General features: G+C 48.2%; 1 protein-coding gene across 1 annotated transcript in view; it reads left to right on the forward strand.

The window, feature by feature from the left end:
- Positions 1 to 18,475, forward strand: part of OTOG (otogelin) — a 706,015-nt gene that overhangs the window by 447,382 nt on the left and 240,158 nt on the right. Inside the window, 1 exon segment of the mRNA XM_030202446.1 lies at positions 12,844 to 16,289. Within this exon segment, the coding sequence (XP_030058306.1) occupies positions 12,844 to 16,289 (3,446 nt within the window).

The raw sequence follows: 18,475 nt of genomic DNA on the forward strand, positions 1-18,475 counted from the left end.
AGGTTGAGCAGGATTATGCAACCTCACGAGTGGTCGCTCAATTCCGGAGTAGTGCGCCAGATCTTCCAAGTGTGGGGCACCCCCTTGGTAGATCTCTTCGCATCTCGAGCCAACCACAAGGTCCCTCAGTTCTGTTCCAGACTTCAGGCCCACGGTCGACTGGCATCGGATGCCTTCCTCCTGGATTGGGGGGAAGGTCTACTGTATGCTTATCCTCCCATACCTCTGGTGGGGAAGACTTTGTTGAAACTCAAACAAGACCGGGGCACCATGATTCTGATTGCTCCCTTTTGGCCGCATCAGATCTGGTTCCCTCTTCTTCTGGAGTTGTCCTCCGAAGAACCGTGGAGATTGGAGTGTTTTCCGACCCTCATCACACAGGACGAAGGGGCGCTTCTGCATCCCAACCTCCAGTCTCTGGCTCTCACGGCCTGGATGTTGAGAGCGTAGACTTTGCCTCTTTGGGTCTGTCAGAGGGTGTCTCCCGTGTCTTGCTTGCTTCCAGAAAAGATTCCACTAAGAGGAGTTACTTCTTTTTATGGAGGAGGTTTGCCATCTGGTGTGACAGCAAGACCTTAGATCCTCGCTCTTGTCCTACACACAGACCCTGCTTGACTACCTTCTGCACTTGTCTGAGTCTGGTCTCAAGACCAACTCTGTAAGGGTTCACCTTAGCGCAATCAGTGCATACCATTACCGTGTGGAAGGTAAGCCGATCTCAGGACAGCCTTTAGTTGTTCGCTTCATGAGAGGTTTGCTTTTGGCAAAGCCCCCGTCAAACCTCCTACAGTGTCAAGGGATCTCAATGTCGTTCTCACCCAGCTGATGAAACCTCCTTTTGAGCCACTGAACTCCTGTCATCTGAAGTACTTGACCTGGAAGGTCATTTTCTTGGTGGCAGTTACTTCAGCTCGTAGAGTCAGTGAGCTTCAGGCCCTGGTAGCCCAGGCCCCTTACACCAGATTTCATCATAATAGAGTAGTCCTCCGCACTCACCCTAAGTGCTTGCCGGAGGTAGTGTCTGAGTTCCATCTGAACCAGTCAATTGTCTTGCCAACATTTTTTCCCCGTCCTCATTCCTGCTCTGCTGAACGTCAGCTGCACACATTGGACTGCAAAAGAGCATTGGCCTTCTATCTGGAGCGGACACAACCCAACAGACAGTCCGCCCAATTGTTTGTTTCTTTTGATCCCAACAGGAGGGGAGTGGCTGTGGGGAAACGCACCATATCCAATTGGCTAGCAGATTGCATTTCCTTCACTTACGCCCAGGCTGGGCTGGCTCTTGAGGGTCATGTCACAGCTCACAATGTCAGAGCCATGGCGGCGTCAATGGCCCACTTGAAGTCAGCCACTATTGAAGAGATCTGCAAAGCTGCGACGTGGTCATCTGTCCACACATTCACATCTCATTACTGCCAGCAGCAGGATACCCGACGCGACAGTCGGTTCGGGCAGTCAGTGCTTCAGAATCTGTTCGGGGTTTAGAATCCAACTCCACCCCCCTAGGCCCATGTTTTATTCTGTTCCAGGCTATACTCTCTGTTAGTTGGATAAGTTGTTAGGTCAATCTCAGTTATGTCCTCGCCGTTGCGAGGCCCAATTGACCATGTTTGTTGTTTTGAGTGAGCCTGGGGGCTAGGGATACCCCATCAGTGAGAACAAGCAGCCTGCTTGTCCTCGGAGAAAGCGAATGCTACATACCTGTAGAAGGTATTCTCCGAGGACAGCAGGCTGATTGTTCTCACAAACCCGCCCGCCTCCCCTTTGGAGTTGTGTCTTCCCTTGTCTTTGTCTTGCTACATACGGGACTGACAAACACGAGCCGGTTCGGGTGGGAAGACGGCTGCGCATGCGCGGTGCGCATGGGCGCACGAGAGCTAGCAAAGGCCTTTGCTAGTGAAGTTTCCGATTGGAGGGGCTGCCGTGGACGTCACCCATCAGTGAGAACAATCAGCCTGCTGTCCTCGGAGAATACCTTCTACAGGTATGTAGCATTCGCTTTCTGTAGCATAGCATTTAATGCAAGGGGGTAATATACATGGGTGGTGCATGGGAGGATTGTCACCTATTCTTGTGACTTACATAATACTATACGTAATGCATGTCCCTACCAAATTTATGTGACTGCACTTATGCCAGGTCTATGGCTGGTGTAACTGCAAATGCGTAAATGTAAGGTGCACCAATTCTGCATTACACTGGCATTCTGTATCAGTATCTGGGCACCCAAATGCCATTATAGTTTATTTAAAAAAATTGCTATATCGCAACATTGGTTCTCACCAAGCTCAGTTATAGAACTGCCCCCCTGAATGAAGTGCTGGGTGCTAACTGGTCATTTTTATCAGCACTATGACCATTTAGCCCCGAACAAGCGATTTAACCAGCCAGCAGCTGTTTCTGGCCAGTTAAATCAGTTTGAATATTGACCCCTTTAATTTTACATTGGGGGCATCATTTGAGTCCTGGTATCTTTTCCAGTTTGAACTCAGTTGTTTTTCCCTTTTCTTTTTTTTTTATGTGTAGATGACGGCAGAAAAAGACCTGCACGGTCCATCTAGTCTGCCCAACAAGTAGTAATAAAGTTTGATAAGGGGATTCAAAACTTGGCAGATCACTATCAGGGGCATTTTCGAAAGAGAAGGGCGCCCATCTTCCGACACAAATCAGGAGATGGGCGTCCTTCTCTCAGGGTCGCCCAAATCGGCATAATCGAAAGCCGATTTTGGGTGTCCTCAACTACAGTCCGTCACGGGGATGACCAAAGTTCACAGGGGCGTGTCGGCACTGTAGCGAAGGCGGGACTGAGGCGTGCTTAAGAGATTGGCGTCCTCGGCCGAAAATGGAAAAAGAAGGACGTCCCTGACGAGCATTTGGTCGACTTTACTTGGTCCATTTGTTTTCACGACCAAGCCTCAAAAAGGTGCCCAAACAGACCAGATGACCACCAGAGGGAATCGGGGATGACCTCCCCTTACTCCCCAGTGGTCACTAACCCCCTCCTACCCTAAAAAAAAATGAAAACATTTTTTTTGCCAGCCTCAAATGTCATACCCAGCTCCATGACAGCAGTATGCAGGTCCCTGGAGCAGTTTTAGTGGGTACTGCAATGCACTTCAGGTAGGTGGACCCAGGCCCATCCCCCCTACCTGTTTACACTTGTGGTAGTAAATGTGAGCCCTTCAAAACCCACCCGAAACCCACTGTACCCACATGTAGGTGCCCCCCTTCACCCCTTAGGGCTATAGTAGTGGTGTACAGTTCTGGGGAGTGAGTTTTTTTTTTTGGGGGGGGGGGGGGTTGGGGGGCTCAGCACACAAGGTAAGGGAACTATGCACCTGGGAGCAATTTGTGAAGTCCACTGCAGTGCCCCCTAGGGTGCCCGGTTGGTGTCCTGGCATGTAAGGGGGACCAGTGCACTACGAAAGCTGGCTCCTCCCATGACCAAATGCCTTGGATTTGGTCGTTTTTGAGATGGGCATCCTGGGTTTCCATCATCGCCGAAAACCGGGGACGACCATCTGTAAGGATGACCTAAGGATGACCATCTCTAAGGTCGACCTAAATGTTGAGATTTGGGCGTCCCCGACCGTATTATCGAAATGAAAGATGCCCGCCCATCTTGTTTCAATAATACAGGTTTCCCCGCCCCTTCGCCGGGATGTCCTTAGAGATGGGCGCCCTTAGAGATGGTCGTCCCTTTTCGATTATGCCCCTTCACGGAAGTTGAAAAAAAACTGAAACATACTAAGGAAAGTATTTGGCCAAGAACTCTCACACTTGCTCAGAAGTCTGGCTCAGAAGTTATTGATTTTTGGGACAAGAGACCAGCTTGGCTCTGTCAAGTGGTGATATTACCCCATATATGTTGTGATCCTGCTTATCCATGAAAAAAATCATGTGTGTTGTGGAGTTGTTTTCTATGAGTGGTGTTAGGACAGGGAATGCTACTATTGGATTTTTAAAACTGTATGTATTTTCATTAAAAAAAAAAAAAGTACCAGAAGAAAAAGCAGGTACAAATCTCTGTGGGTACTTTTTCTTATGTAATTTTCAAAGGCAGAGTAAGTTCATATTCCATATCATCATGCTGATCAATCCATAGACTGGTGGGTTGTGTCCATCTACCAGCAGGTGGAGATAGAGAGCAAACCTTTTGCCTCCCTATATGTGGTCATGTGCTGCCGGAAACTCCTCAGTATGTTCTCTATCTCAGCAGGTGGTGGTCACACACAGCAGCAGCTCTGGCTAGGTCTCCAAGCCTAATTTTTAGGTTTTGTTGAGTACCTGGGGTTGAGGGCTCTTCTTGAGCAAGTGCAAACCTGGTGGTGCCAGGTCCCTCCTTTTCTCCCCCCTCCCGCTGGCTCCGTTAAAAAAAAAAATTTGGACGTCCTTAAGGGCGTTTATTTCAACGTTATTTCAACGTTTATTGCAGCTACTCACTGGGACACCAGTTCGTTACAGCCCGGAGCGAGAAGCAGGTAATTTTTACCTTTTTGTAGCGGGCAGGGGGTTCCCCGATCGGTCTCCACGTGGCCTATCACGTCGGAGGGCGAGGGCGCAAAGAATCGCTCCCCGGACCGCATGTGCGCTTCTAGCGGGGATGCGGGGGTCTTAAAGTCTGATTCGCCCTTGTTGGGTGTCAGTTTGGAGGCCGGTCAATGTCCCGGTTCTTCCTCCGGTGCGGCGGTTTTTCCCGCCATAAACGCCCATCCCCCGCTGCTCGCCTCCGCCATCTTGGCCGGCCACTCTGCTCGGACGGCTTCTTCTTGGGCCGCCCTTGAGGTGGGAGACGTTAATTCTATGGCCGCCCTTGATTTGGGCGACGGCAAAAAAGTGGCCAAAGTTAAGCGCCGTTCTTCCTGCGCGGCTCCTTCGCGGAGTGTCGCGCCGGACACCATTTTGGATGCGCAGCATGTTTCTACCCCGCTCTTGCGAGCGCCGGTTGAGGGTGCGTCTAGGGCTGTGGCCCAGGCTGCTGAAGTGCACAGTCTGGGGGGTTTCTCCCCCGAGTTCATTTTGCTGCTGCATCAGGCCTTCCTTATGCAAAACGCTGCCCCGGCTCCCTTGTCCGATAAAGGGGTTGAGGCCCCCGGAAGTAAACGCCCTCGGGTGGATTTCCAGGCCTTAGAGGACTCTGTCTCCTCTGATGTAGATGAGGGCAGCGTATCTGGGTTCTCCCAACGGTCCTTTGGGGATTCCTTGGAGGAGACGGATTCCCGCTCGGATGGAGCGGATGACCCCTCTGCAGCGCGGATTTTTTGCTCAGAGGACTTGCCCAACCTGTTAGTGCAGGTCATGAGCATTTTGAAGATTTCCTCTCCGGAGGACGTCTCTCCCTCAGCCCCTGTTGGCTCCGCCATTATGCTGGGGACGAAGCGCCCGCCTGGAACCTTCCACGTGCATGATGCCATGCACACCTTGATTTCGGCTCAATGGGATGTCCCGGAAGCGAGCCTCAAAGTGGCTAGGGCTATGTCCCGCCTCTATCCTCTGCCTGAAAGTGAACGGGAGGCCTTTCTTTGGCCTACCGTGGATTCTTTAATCACTGCGGTGACTAAGAAAACGGCGTTGCCGGTGGAAGGTGGCACGGCCCTAAAGGACGCCCAAGACAGAAGATTGGAGGCGGCCTTAAGGTCGTCCTTCGAGGCGGCTGCTTTAAGTTTGCAGGCCTCAGTTTGCGGCTCCTATGTGGCCAGGGCGTGCCTGACGATTGTGCAGCGGGCTTCCCCCTCGGATCCTTCCTTGAGGGCTGATTGGCCGGCCCTGGAATCGGGCTTGGCTTATTTGGCAGACTTGCTGTATGATGTCTTGAGAGCCTCGGCTAAAGGTATGGCTCAGACAGTCTCTGCGCGGCGGTGGCTTTGGCTGAAGCATTGGTCTGCTGACCACGCCTCTAAGTCCCGCCTGGCTAAGTTGCCTTTTAAAGGCAAGCTGCTCTTTGGGGTCGAGCTGGACAAAATTGTGACCGATCTCGGCACGTCTAAGGGCAAGAGGTTACCAGAGGTCAGGGCTCGGGCCAGTGCTCGCCCCGGTAACTCCAGAGGACAGTTTCAGGAAGCCCGTCGGTACCGCCCGGGCAAGTCGAGCTCCTCTGCCCCCTCTTCCTTCAAAAGGAACTTCTCCCCCAAGCAGCATTCCTTTCGCAGAGACCGCCATCCCGGAGGTGCGCCCTCCGGTCCTCCCCCTGGGTCTCGTACCAAATGACGGGGCCCTGGTCCATGGCCCAGTGCAGATTGGAGGACGCCTGTCCTCGTTTCTGGGCGAGTGGACCAGGGTAACTTCAGACGCTTGTGTGCTGGAAGTCATCAGAGACGGCTACAAGCTAGAGTTCTGCCGACCCTTAAGAGACGGGTTTGTACTCTCTCCCTGCAAGTCTCCGGTCAAAGCTGTGGCAGTGCAGCAGACTTTGGACAATCTGATCCGCCTGGGTGCGGTCGTTCCGGTGCCAGAAAATCAGCTTGGCAAGGGACGTTACTCCATTTACTTTGTGGTACCAAAGAAAGGAGGTTCTGTATGGCCTATCCTTGACCTCAAAGGGGTCAATCGGGCCTTGAAAGTTCGGCACTTTCACATGGAGACTCTCCGCTCTGTTTTAGCGGCAGTGAAGGCAGGGGAGTTCCTGGCATCCTTGGACATCAAGGAAGCGTATTTGCATATTCCCATCTGGCCTCCTCATCAACGCTTTCTGCGTTTTGCAGTCCTGGGCCGACACTTCCAGTTCAGAGCCCTCCCGTTCGGGTTGGCTACTGCGCCGCGGACCTTCTCCAAAGTAATGGTGGTCATCGCGGCCTTCCTGCGAAAGGAAGGAGTTCAAGTCCATCCTTATCTGGACGACTGGTTGATCCGAGCCCCCTCTTATGCAGAGTGCAGCAAAGCTGTGGACCGGGTGATTGCTCTTTTGAGCTCCCTGGGGTGGATCATCAACTGGGAGAAAAGCCAGCTGCGCCCGACTCAGTCCCTGGAGTATCTGGGAGTTCGATTCGACACCCAAGTGGGCAGAGTGTTCCTGCCAGACAATCGGATTGTCAAGCTTCAGGCTCAGGTGGACCAGTTCCTAGTAGCCTCTCCTCTTCGGGCTTGGGACTATGTGCAGCTGTTGGGCTCTATGACGGCCACGATGGAAGTAGTGCCCTGGGCCAGGGCTCATATGAGACCACTACAACACTCTCTGCTGCAGCGCTGGACTCCAGTGTCGGAGGATTATGCTGTGCGCCTTCCCTTGGACCCAGCAGTGCGCAAGGTGCTGAGCTGGTGGCTGAAGACAGACAAGTTGTCTGCAGGAATGCCTCTTGTGACCCCGGAGTGGATTGTCGTCACGACGGACGCCTCTTTGACGGGCTGGGGAGCCCACTGCTTGGGAAGGACAGCGCAGGGGCTCTGGTCTCCTGCAGAGGCAAAGTGGTCTATCAACCTCCTGGAACTCAGAGCCATTCGGTTGGCGCTTTTGGAGTTCCTCCCGGTACTGGCGTTGAAGCCAGTATGGGTCCTGTCGGACAATGCCACAGCTGTGGCCTATGTCAACCACCATGGAAGTACCAAGAGCGCCCCTCTAGCCAAGGAGGCCATGAATCTATGCCAGTGGGCGGAAGAGAACCTGGAACAGCTGTCAGCGGTCCACATTGCCGGAGTAATGAATGTCAAGGCGGACTTTCTCAGTCGCCATACCTTGGATCCCGGAGAGTGGCAGTTATCGGCTCAGGCGTTCTTGGACATCACGAAGCGCTGGGGCCAGCCGAGCCTAGATCTGATGGCGTCATCGGCCAATTGCCAAGTGCCGCGCTTTTTCAGCAGAGGACGGGACCCTCGATCTCTGGGAGTAGATGCTCTTCTCCAAAAGTGGCCGACACAGGAAGCTTCTCTATGTGTTCCCGCCCTGGCCCATGTTGGGCAGGGTGCTAGACCGGGTGGCAAAGCATCCGGGCCGGATAATCCTGGTGGGTCCGGACTGGCCCAGACGTCCCTGGTATGCGGACTTGATCAGGCTCTCAGTGGACGACCCTCTGCGGCTGCCTGTGGAGCAGGGCCTGTTGCATCAGGGTCCCGTGGTGATGGAGGATCCCTCCCCCTTTGTTCTTACGGCCTGGCTATTGAGCGGCAGCGTCTGAGGAAGAAGGGCTTCTCAGACAAGGTCATCGCCACTATGCTGAGAGCGAGGAAGCGCTCTACTTCTACTGCTTACGCCAGGGTTTGGCGTACCTTTGCAGCGAGGTGTGAAGCAGGCTCACTTTCTCCCTTCACTGCTCCAATTTCTTCAGTGTTGGCATTCCTGCAAGAAGGTCTGGAGAAAGGCCTGTCGCTCAGTTCCCTTAAAGTCCAGGTAGCGGCTCTGGCTTGCTTCAGGGGCCGCCTGAAGGGTGCTTCCCTGGCTTCGCAGCCAGATGTGGTACGTTTTCTCAAAGGAGTTAATCACCTGCGCCCTCCTCTGCACTCAGTGGTGCCTGTGTGGAATCTCAACCTGGTGCTAAGAGCCTTGCAGAAGCCGCCTTTTGAACCCTTGTCGAGGGCATCTCTGAAAGACCTGATGGTATGGTTACCAAACAACTCACAAACTATCTAGACAAACATTCAATATTGCACGATGCCCAATCAGGATTCCGTTCGAATCACAGCACAGAAACAGTATTAGTCACCCTTATGACCAAATTCAAACAAATAATTGCAACCGGCAACAATATACTCCTACTACAATTTGACATGTCCAGCGCCTTCGACATGGTTGACCATGAAATCCTACTACACATACTTGAATACTTTGGCATCAGAGGAAATGTCTTGAATTGGTTCAAGGGGTTCCTAACCCTGCGCTCGTACCAAGTCACATCAAATTCAACCACGTCCAAGGCATGGATACCTGAATGTGGAGTCCCACAAGGATCACCTCTCTCTCCAACTATATTCAACCTAATGATGATCCCTTTAGCAAAACTCCTATCAAACCACAACCTCAACCCGTATATATATGCCGATGATGTAACCATATACATCCCATTCAAACAAGACATCAAAGAAATCTCCAGCGAAATCAATCAAAGTCTACACATCATGAACACATGGGCAGATGCATTCCGCCTGAAACTAAACGCAGAAAAAACCCAATGCCTGATACTCACCTCCCAATACAACACAACTGAGTTCAACGTGATAAACACACCAAACCTAAAACTTCCAATCTCAGAAACGCTAAAAATCCTTGGAGTGACTATCGACCGCCACCTTACACTCGAAACTCACGCAAATAACATAACCAAGAAGATGTTCTTCAGCATGTGGAAATTGAAAAGGATTAGACCATTCTTCCCAAGATTCGTCTTCCGTAGCCTAGTGCAATCCCTCGTCCTTAGCCACTTGGACTACTGCAACTCATTATACGCAGGCTGCAAAGAGCAAATACTGAGGAAACTTCAAACAGCCCAGAACACAGCAGCCAGGCTCATCTTCGGAAAACCTAAATATGAAAGGGCAAAACCACTACGAGAGAAACTGCATTGGCTTCCACTCAAGGACCACGTTACTTTCAAAACTTGCACACTAGTCCATAAGATCATTTACGGTGAAGCCCCAGCGTACATGTCTGATTTAATAGACCTACCACCTAGAAACGCCAAAAGATCATCCCGAACTCACCTCAACCTCCACTACCCAACCTGCAAGGGCTTGAAGTACAAGACGATACACGCGTCAACCTTTTCCTACAAGAGCACGAAGTCCTGGAATACATTACCACGCAACCTAAGAATGACTAACGAACAAACCTCCTTCCGTAAACTACTGAAGACACACCTGTTTGAACAAACCTACGGAAAGAGCCAAAACACATAGAAACTACTGACTGTTCACAATGCAATACACATCCACATCTGATCCATCATCCCTTTATCCAGTCAATCACACATTCATCCGTGGAACTATGTACACTATATGTCTAGGTGCCTATTAATGCCCCTTTTTCTCTCATTGCCTCCTCCTAATGTCCCTATGTTGTTGTCCCACTGCTATACTACTAAGGATATTCGAATGTCTCGCACAACTCTGTTCAATGTATTCTATAACCTAGTCGTAACAAATGTATTTCTATTATTCAAGTCTTATTGTAAGCTACAGCCTGAAATTATTGGTGTTGTGTTGGTAGAAACAGAGAAAAAGCCCTCAGAAACCGCTGGCAAAATTGCCTACGGTTTAGTGCATGGTTATATATAATTCAGTTTATAACTCACACAGCATTTCTATTATTGGGCAAAAAACTCTGTCACCACAGGGCTATATATTTACGAGCCTCAACCAAAATTGTATTAGCTAACAGCAATGGTTTTTTAAGTGTCAGGCCAAACTCATGACCCGAATTAAATCAGCAAAAAAAGACTTAGCTTTTGAACTGAATTCAAGCACTCTTCTTTGTCCGTTCTACGGGGATCACCGTTTCACCTAAGACCACGGCTTCATCAGGAACGGAGTGCTAATGTGCTGAAATTGAATTGGAGGCGTGAACTTTTTCAAAATGGCGCCATTTTGAAAAAGTTCACGCCTCCAATTCAATTTCAGCACATTAGCACCCCGTTCCTGATGAAGCCGTGGTCTTAGGTGAAACGGTGATCCCCGTAGAACGGACAAAGAAGAGTGCTTGAATTCAGTTCAAAAGCTAAGTCTTTTTTTGCTGATTTAATTCGGGTCATGAGTTTGGCCTGACACTTAAAAAACCATTGCTGTTAGCTAATACAATTTTGGTTGAGGCTCGTAAATATATAGCCCTGTGGTGACAGAGTTTTTTGCCCAATGATAGAAATGTTGTGTGAGTTATAAACTGAATTATATATAACCATGCACTAAACCGTAGGCAATTTTGCCAGCGGTTTCTGAGGGCTTTTTCTCTGTTTCTACCAACACAACACCAATAATTTCAGGCTGTAGCTTTCATATAGTATTGATTTATACGTTGCTGCTACAGCACACTGCATTTTGTTCTGCTTATTGTAAGCCACACTGAGCCCGCAAATAGGTGGGAAAATGTGGGATACAAATGCAACAAATAAATAAATAAATAAATGTTGAAAGCAGTCTTTTTGGTGGCTATCACTTCAGCCAGAAGAGTTTCCGAGCTCCAGGCCCTATCATGTCGAGAGCCTTTTCTGCAGTTCACTGAGGCAGGAGTGTCTATTCGCACAGTGCCTTCATTCCTGCCCAAGATTGTTTCTCGCTTCCATGTGAATCAGCAGCTCTGTCTCCCATCCTTTCGTAGGGAGGACTACCCAGAGGAGTACTCTGCTCTCAAATATCTAGATGTGAGACGAGTCATCATCAGATACTTGGAAGTGACCAATGATTTCCGGAAGTCGGATCATCTGTTTGTCCTGTTTGCAGGTCCTTGTAAGGGTCTGCAGGCTGCTAAGCCTACGGTGGCAAGATGGGTCAAGGAAGCCATTGCAGCAGCTTATGTGGCCGCGGGGAAGGTGCCGCCTATCCAGCTGAAGGCTCACTCCACTAGAGCTTAGGCGGCCTCGATGGCAGAGGCCGGGTCCGTCTCCTTGGAAGAGATTTGCAAGGCGGCAACTTGGGCATCGGCCCATACCTTCTCCAGGCATTACCGCTTGACTGTGGCTGCTCGGGCGGAGGCCCGGTTTGGAGCTTCAGTGTAGCGGTCAGGGATTTCAATGTCCCGCCCTGGGTGAGTACTGCTTCAGTACATCCCACCAGTCTATGGATTGATCAGCATGATGATATGGAAGGTAAAATTATGTATCATACCTGATAATTTTCTTTCCATTAATCATAGCTGATCAATCCATAGCCCCTCCCAGATATCTGTACTGTTTATATTCTGGTTGCATTTCAGGTTCAAGTTTAGTCTTCAGTTCCTGTTCAGGAGGACTTCGTGTTCAAGTTTTTTCAATTGGATTCTTCAAGAGTTGAGACGATTTTGTGTTACAGTGAGCTGCTGCATTCCTCTCCCCTCCGTTTTACGGGGCTGGATTGAGACCTAAATTCTGCCGGCGCTCCCTCCCGCTTCGTGCGGCTGTAGGGCAGCTTTGTACCCCTCCCGCTTCGGCGGTGTTAGGGTCAGTCAGCTCCTCCCACGGTTGCGGTTGCAGGATAAGCCAGATCCCCCCCGCATCGGCGGGGTGGTGTCCCTCCCCCGCTCCGCGGGGATGAGCTGGACGGATTCCCCTCCCCCACTTGTGTGGGGATGAGCTGGGTTAATTCCCCTCCCCCGTTTCGGCGGTGGTGAGCTGGGCAGAGTGTCCCTTTGTGGGTGTAATTCTCTAAGTGCTGAGTCCTGCGGATGGAGCTTTGATATCGACATACTGAGGAGTTTCCGGCAGCACATGACCACATATAGGGAGGCAAAAGGTTTGCTCTCTATCTCCACCTGCTGGTAGATGGACACAACCCACCAGTCTATGGATTGATCAGCTATGATTAATGGAAAGAAAATTATCAGGTATGATACATAATTTTACCTTTTCCCTTTGAAAAGTGGTGCAAGATTTGGGTCTAAGAGTACCTATGGACTTTGCACCTATCTGTACAATTTTGAAAAATTTCCTCATGATTATGACTCCACCCCTCCCCAATTGTTAGTCTCAAATAGCAATATGATTTGATTTCTTGCACTAAATGGCTGGATGATGTTGCTCTCTTTAATTTCTTTATAACACCAATTGTATTACTTACCCTGGTATGGCGTTGCCATTAGAGATCTTTGTAAGCCACATTGAGCCTGCAAATAGGTGGGAAAATGTGGGATACAAGTGCAATAAATAATAATAATAATAATAATAATAGCAGAGTCTAAGAGTATTAAAAGAAAGGCGTGTGAGCTTAAATTCTTTTTCCTTTTCTTAGGCATTGAACCAGCAATGGATGTTCAACCATTCAGCATAGCAACAGCTGCCTCACTTGCAACCTCTACTCCTCTGAATGTGTCCAACACAGCTCTACCAAGAATAACTTTATCTTCCCTTCTGAAAGTTGAACCAAAGGTTACAGAAGAAATTTTCTCAAAATGGCCTATTCATTCTGTTGCCACAGGAGCTACTGGCCTCAGATCACATACAACAGTTTCACCTTCTGCAGCATCTCTTCAGGTCCTATCATTTACTTCTGTAAAGGCTGCAATTCTGCCTCCAATGTCCACTGTCACCCCAGGATCTTCTCCAGCTGTACAAGTCACAAATAGGAGTATAGCCAAGACAGCATTTGAAATTACCAAAATAAAACACATAACAGACTCTGATTGGGCCACTCCAGAGATAGCCTTACGGATTCTATACAATGAAAGCACCACTGAACGTTTAAGGGAGAAAACAGTTTTGACTGTTACAAAAAAATTGGGCTCTCTATCCAGTGGAACACTTTTATATGTGCCAACTACAAATCGGACAAGAGCTGTTGAAGGAACACATTTCATTACAAGTCATTCATCTACCTTCACAACAAGTGCCACTTTGTCTCCAGTTTCTCCACTTCTTATCGAGAGTCCTATTCCACCAGTAAGTAAAAAGCCCACCCCTCTAGTAACAGCTAAAACATTGGCTACTTTAACAAAAGAAACTCCACTTGTCACTCTTTCCTCTCTTTTTACAAAGTCGGTGGATATGTCACAAAGGAAGTCAACTATACAGTATCCTGTACCTGGGATTCAAAATGTGACTAGTACTTCACTGCTTCCTCTGCTGCCAACAGAGATAACTGAGACTATCTTACAAACCAAGGAAACAACAGCTTCATCTTTGGGTGTTACTGACTCTCCAGTTTCAACAGAGAAAACAAAATTATCACAAGTAACATCAAGAACTGAATCACCATTTCCACTGTATTCAAGTTCAGTTACACTTACAAAACATAGAGTTTTATCAACAAAAGAAATGTCAGCATATCCCATGACAGCTATCCTTTCCCCTTTTTCATCAGCTTCCTCAAAATCTTTGCAAACAGTATCAACTACTGAATATTACTCACACCCAAGTGTGAACATGACTGAGACTCTGACTTCTCTGTACACTGAATATCCAGGTAAATCAATTATTTCCAAAGCTACACCTTTCTCTATGCAAGCTCCCTTGCTAACAACTGAACCCACAGTTCCCTTTTACTTGCCAGCAAAGCATACCTCATTTCCAGAAACTTTGTCAACTCAACTGTATACTTCTGTATTTGTAAATGCAACAAAGGTAAGCTTTGAATCAATGACTGGTAATCTGACCACAGCAAGAACAAGTGCTGTGGATTTGACTGCTGCTAGGAGAAATGAGTCAATGCCAACATTGATCATCACAAGCTCTCAAATTGAGGCTACTCATAATCAGACTAAAACCACAATCTTGCCACTTACCATGCATCCTGAAAAATCAGAAACAGAAAAAACAAGTGTACCTGCTAAAAGAAAACCCACATTTTATTCATCCTACACTGATACTACAGAAATACTCACATCAACATCTACAACAACTCTTCCACTGCCAACACACAAAAGAGAGAGAGTGTCAACTGTGGCTACCACTCCAATGGAAATGTTATCCAGAGTTGCAGCCAAAACACCTCCACCAGCCCCTGAGCACACAGTTTACACAAAGGACAAGACTATGTATAAACTACACACCACAGCAGATCAAACAAAACCATTAACTGCAGCACCAATCACAGAACCTCCATTCCATGTTACAAGCTCATCAGTACCTATAAAAACATTCCCAACAAGTAAAGAAAAGACATCATCAACTCTATCCCCTTCTTTTCCCCATCTTTTAACAAAGCAAACCCATACCCCATTGTCTACAAATTATTCATCAATTACAACTGGTGTCTTGTTAGAGACGTTTGTTCCTCTGTACACCTCAACAACATTAGAAACACTGTTAACACCAGTTACTATAAGGTACCCCAAATCAATGGAAACAACAGCAACAACTTTCCATAAAATTCCAAAGCATATGGATATAACTGGTACAGATAAATCTACTGAACAGACATTAGTATCCACTGAATATCCTGCACAGACTTCAACAGAAATGGTTTCAACACAAACAGTAAAACCCTTAGTATCAAATTTCACCAGTAAACTGGCAGGTCCATTTACACTGACATCAATGCCTTACTCATCAAATATAACAGGTGCCACAGTGTACCCAACATTAACTAGAACTACATCTGCCACCACAACTCTGTCTTCAAGTCCATATCCAGTCTTAACTACTTTGCATTCTATAGCAATTTATCAAAATGTTTTTCCTACCACACCCACTCCTGTAAAACCTTTCAAGCCCACACAAACAGATGCAATCAAAGTAACATTTACACCAAATACTGCTTTACACTTACAGATCACTACAGCCCCTGTTGGACAGTCAACTTCCTCGACTCACACCATAAGCTCTAGTCACCCTGTTTCAACAAAAGAAACACACAGGTCTACTCAAAAAGTAGGTATAGTTTTGCCTTCAACAAAGCAAACTGTGATTTCAAAAGTGTTTGAATCGGTCCAGACCTCCACAGTGGCTACAGACTCAATTTCCATGACACAGACAGCTTTGACACCACTGATTACATCAAAGATATATGAAACTTACAATATGACTCTGGGGGCATCAACCACAGGAATCTTCTCAGTACCTGCAACATCCATAACTGCGTCCACATTCCTGAGTAAAACTGCTACAGAAAAACTTTCTGGAACGTCCAAGCTGGTTCCAAGTTATTTGACGTCATCAGCTAATTATACTTCAGGAAAGCTTCTGACAACATTGAGCAGTACAGAGGCTTGGAACACAACTCAGATGGAATCACAGAGGACAGCAGCAAAAAGACAATACATGGAAACATCATCATTTTTACCCAAATCCACAAATATTTCTTGCAGAATAACAGAGCTTCTGACTCCATTTAGAGTCATGACCTCCCAACCACTTTCTACTCCTGAAGTTATGAAAGTTACCTCCTCTTCTTTAAAAACACCACAAACCTTCTATAGAGCATTTTTTACAGCTCCATCTACTAAACATTCATTCTCTGAACTGAAGGTTTTATCACTTACCACATTGTCAGGTCTTACAACTGGTAAAAAGACAAAACTAGAAACTCTATCAGTAAGTGAGGAGCCTGCACTCTCCCAGATGTCCCTGGCTCCTACAGTGAGTGCACTGATTCCCTCATTTCCTTCTATATCTACCAAAGTATTAAGTAAATTGTTTTCAGGGTCTTTTGGTGCACAGGTAGTTGATTCAACTTCAGAAGAAGCTATAGCCTCAGTCATGGTGCCAACCAGAGAACTATCAGCACCCAAAACATGTGTGGTAGGTGATATTATTAATGTATTTTATATAGCGAACATATGTGCAGTGAAAGAGGTTACTTATGTAAATCTGTGGTCTCAAACTGCCTGATATTCAAACCTAAGTGGGCAGGAGAGGCTCCTGCCTGCTTAAATTGTATGGAGCTGCCAGCCCAACTGCAGTTATTTGGTGGCAATTAACTGGGCAATGACACTGAATAATAACTCTGACCGCCCATGTAGAAAGTGGTTAGGTCAGGGGCAGTACAGAGGCTGGTATTGGGGAGGAGCCAGCTGTTATCTGGTGTCGGCAGTATTCAGTGCTGGCACCCGCATAGCAAATCCAGCCAATTTAGGAAAGCTAAAATGCTGTCCTACGTTCAGCCAGTTAGCTATGCAGGTGCTGGCACTGAATATCAGCTGACACCCGTATTGCTGCACAAATCCTTTTTTTAGCCCCCTTAGCCCCCTCCCACCCTCTCCTGCCCCTCCTTCCATTCTCCCTGAACTTAGTCTGTAACATTAAGAACCCTCTCCCACCCTCCCAGAACATCCCCCCAGCCCCCAGTCACTTATGCGAGCCCAGGCTGGATATTGACTGGTACCTGAATAACTGTTCATATCTTTTTTTAAGTCCTCCAAGCCCCTCCTGCTCCCTTCTTCTATTCCCCTCCCCCAGCCCGTGACATTAAACCCCCTCCTGCCACGACTCCCTGGTTGTGATAGCCATCCCCTCTGGGCCTACCTCAAATCTCTGGTGATCCAGTAGGGGTGATGGGTGCAGGAGGGAAAACTACTTGCCCCTGCCCCTAGTTGCAGGTTGTGGCAGCCATTTTGAGGATGCTGCCATTAGGGGAAGGAGCAAGTAGGGTTTCCTCTTGCACCCATTGTCCCCACTGGATCATCAGAGACTTGAGGTATGTCCAGAGGGGAGGGATATCACAACCAGGGGGTCAGGGTGGGAGGGGGGTTAATATTAAGGGTTGGGGAGGGGGAATGGAAGGAGGGAGTAGGAGGTGGCTTGGAGGATTTGAACAGTCATTCAGATGTGAGCTGATATCCAGCTAGGGCTCGCATAAATGACCAGGGGGTTGAGGGGATGTTCTGGGTTGGGATGGGAGGGGGTTCTTAATGTTGTGAGCTAGAGGGAGGGAGAACAGAAGGAAGGGTCAGGAGAGGGTGGGTTTGCTTTTGCCCCCATTGCTCCCACTGGACCACCATAGATCTGAGGTAGGCCCGGGGGAGGGCTATCAAGACTGGGGAGGTGCTTGGGGGGGGTGGGGTGAAAGGGAGTTTTTAATTTCATCGGTTGGGGGAGGAAGAATGGAAGGAGGAGACTTGGAGGGCTAAAAAAAGGATTTGAAAAGTTATTCAGGTGCCAGCCGATATACCAGCCAGGACCCGCATAAGCTCCGATGGCTACCAGGGACAATTAACCCCAGAAATTCAGTGCTGGTGCCCTCTCATGGCCTGGCAGTGAATATCCGGGGCTAACATAGGCTTTTATTAAGCTGTGTAGGCACCTACGCGTGCCCAACATGCGCCAAATTAGAGTTACCGCCCGGTTACCACGTGGCTCTTGAGGTAATTTCAATTTTAGCACGCATCCACTATGTGCGCCTGAAAAATATTTTCTATTTTCTGATGCGTGGCAGCTATGTGCGTCAAATGGAATTTAATGCGCATAGACCATTACGCCCAGTTACCACTTGAGACCTTACCGCTGGGTCAATGGCTTGCAGTAAGGTTTCAGACCAAAAATGGACGCGTGGCAATTTTCATTTTACCGTACGTCCATTTTCGGCAAAAAAAACCCCAGAAGGCATTTTTTGTAGGTGTGCTAAAAAATAATTCTGTGTGCACCCAAAACACGCATCTACACTACCACAGCCCATTTTTCAGCCAACGTTAGTAAAAGGACCCCATAGCCGGCAACAGTAAAGGGTCAGTCCTTTTACTAAGCTGCATAGGTGCCTACACGAGCCCAATGTGCACCAAATTAGAGTTAATGCCCTGTTACCGCGGTAATTTCAATTTTGTCACGCATTCGCTACGTGCGTCTGAAAAATATTTTTTTATTTTCTGACGTGCAGCAGCTACGCGCGTCAAGTGGAATTTGACACGCATAGACCATTACTGCCCGGCTACCGCATGAGACCTTACCGCTAGGTCAATGGTAAGGTCTCAGACCCCAAATGGACATGCAGC

This window comes from Microcaecilia unicolor, chromosome 4 (genome assembly GCF_901765095.1).
Source record: "Microcaecilia unicolor chromosome 4, aMicUni1.1, whole genome shotgun sequence".
Classification (NCBI taxonomy): Eukaryota; Metazoa; Chordata; class Amphibia; order Gymnophiona; family Siphonopidae; genus Microcaecilia; species Microcaecilia unicolor.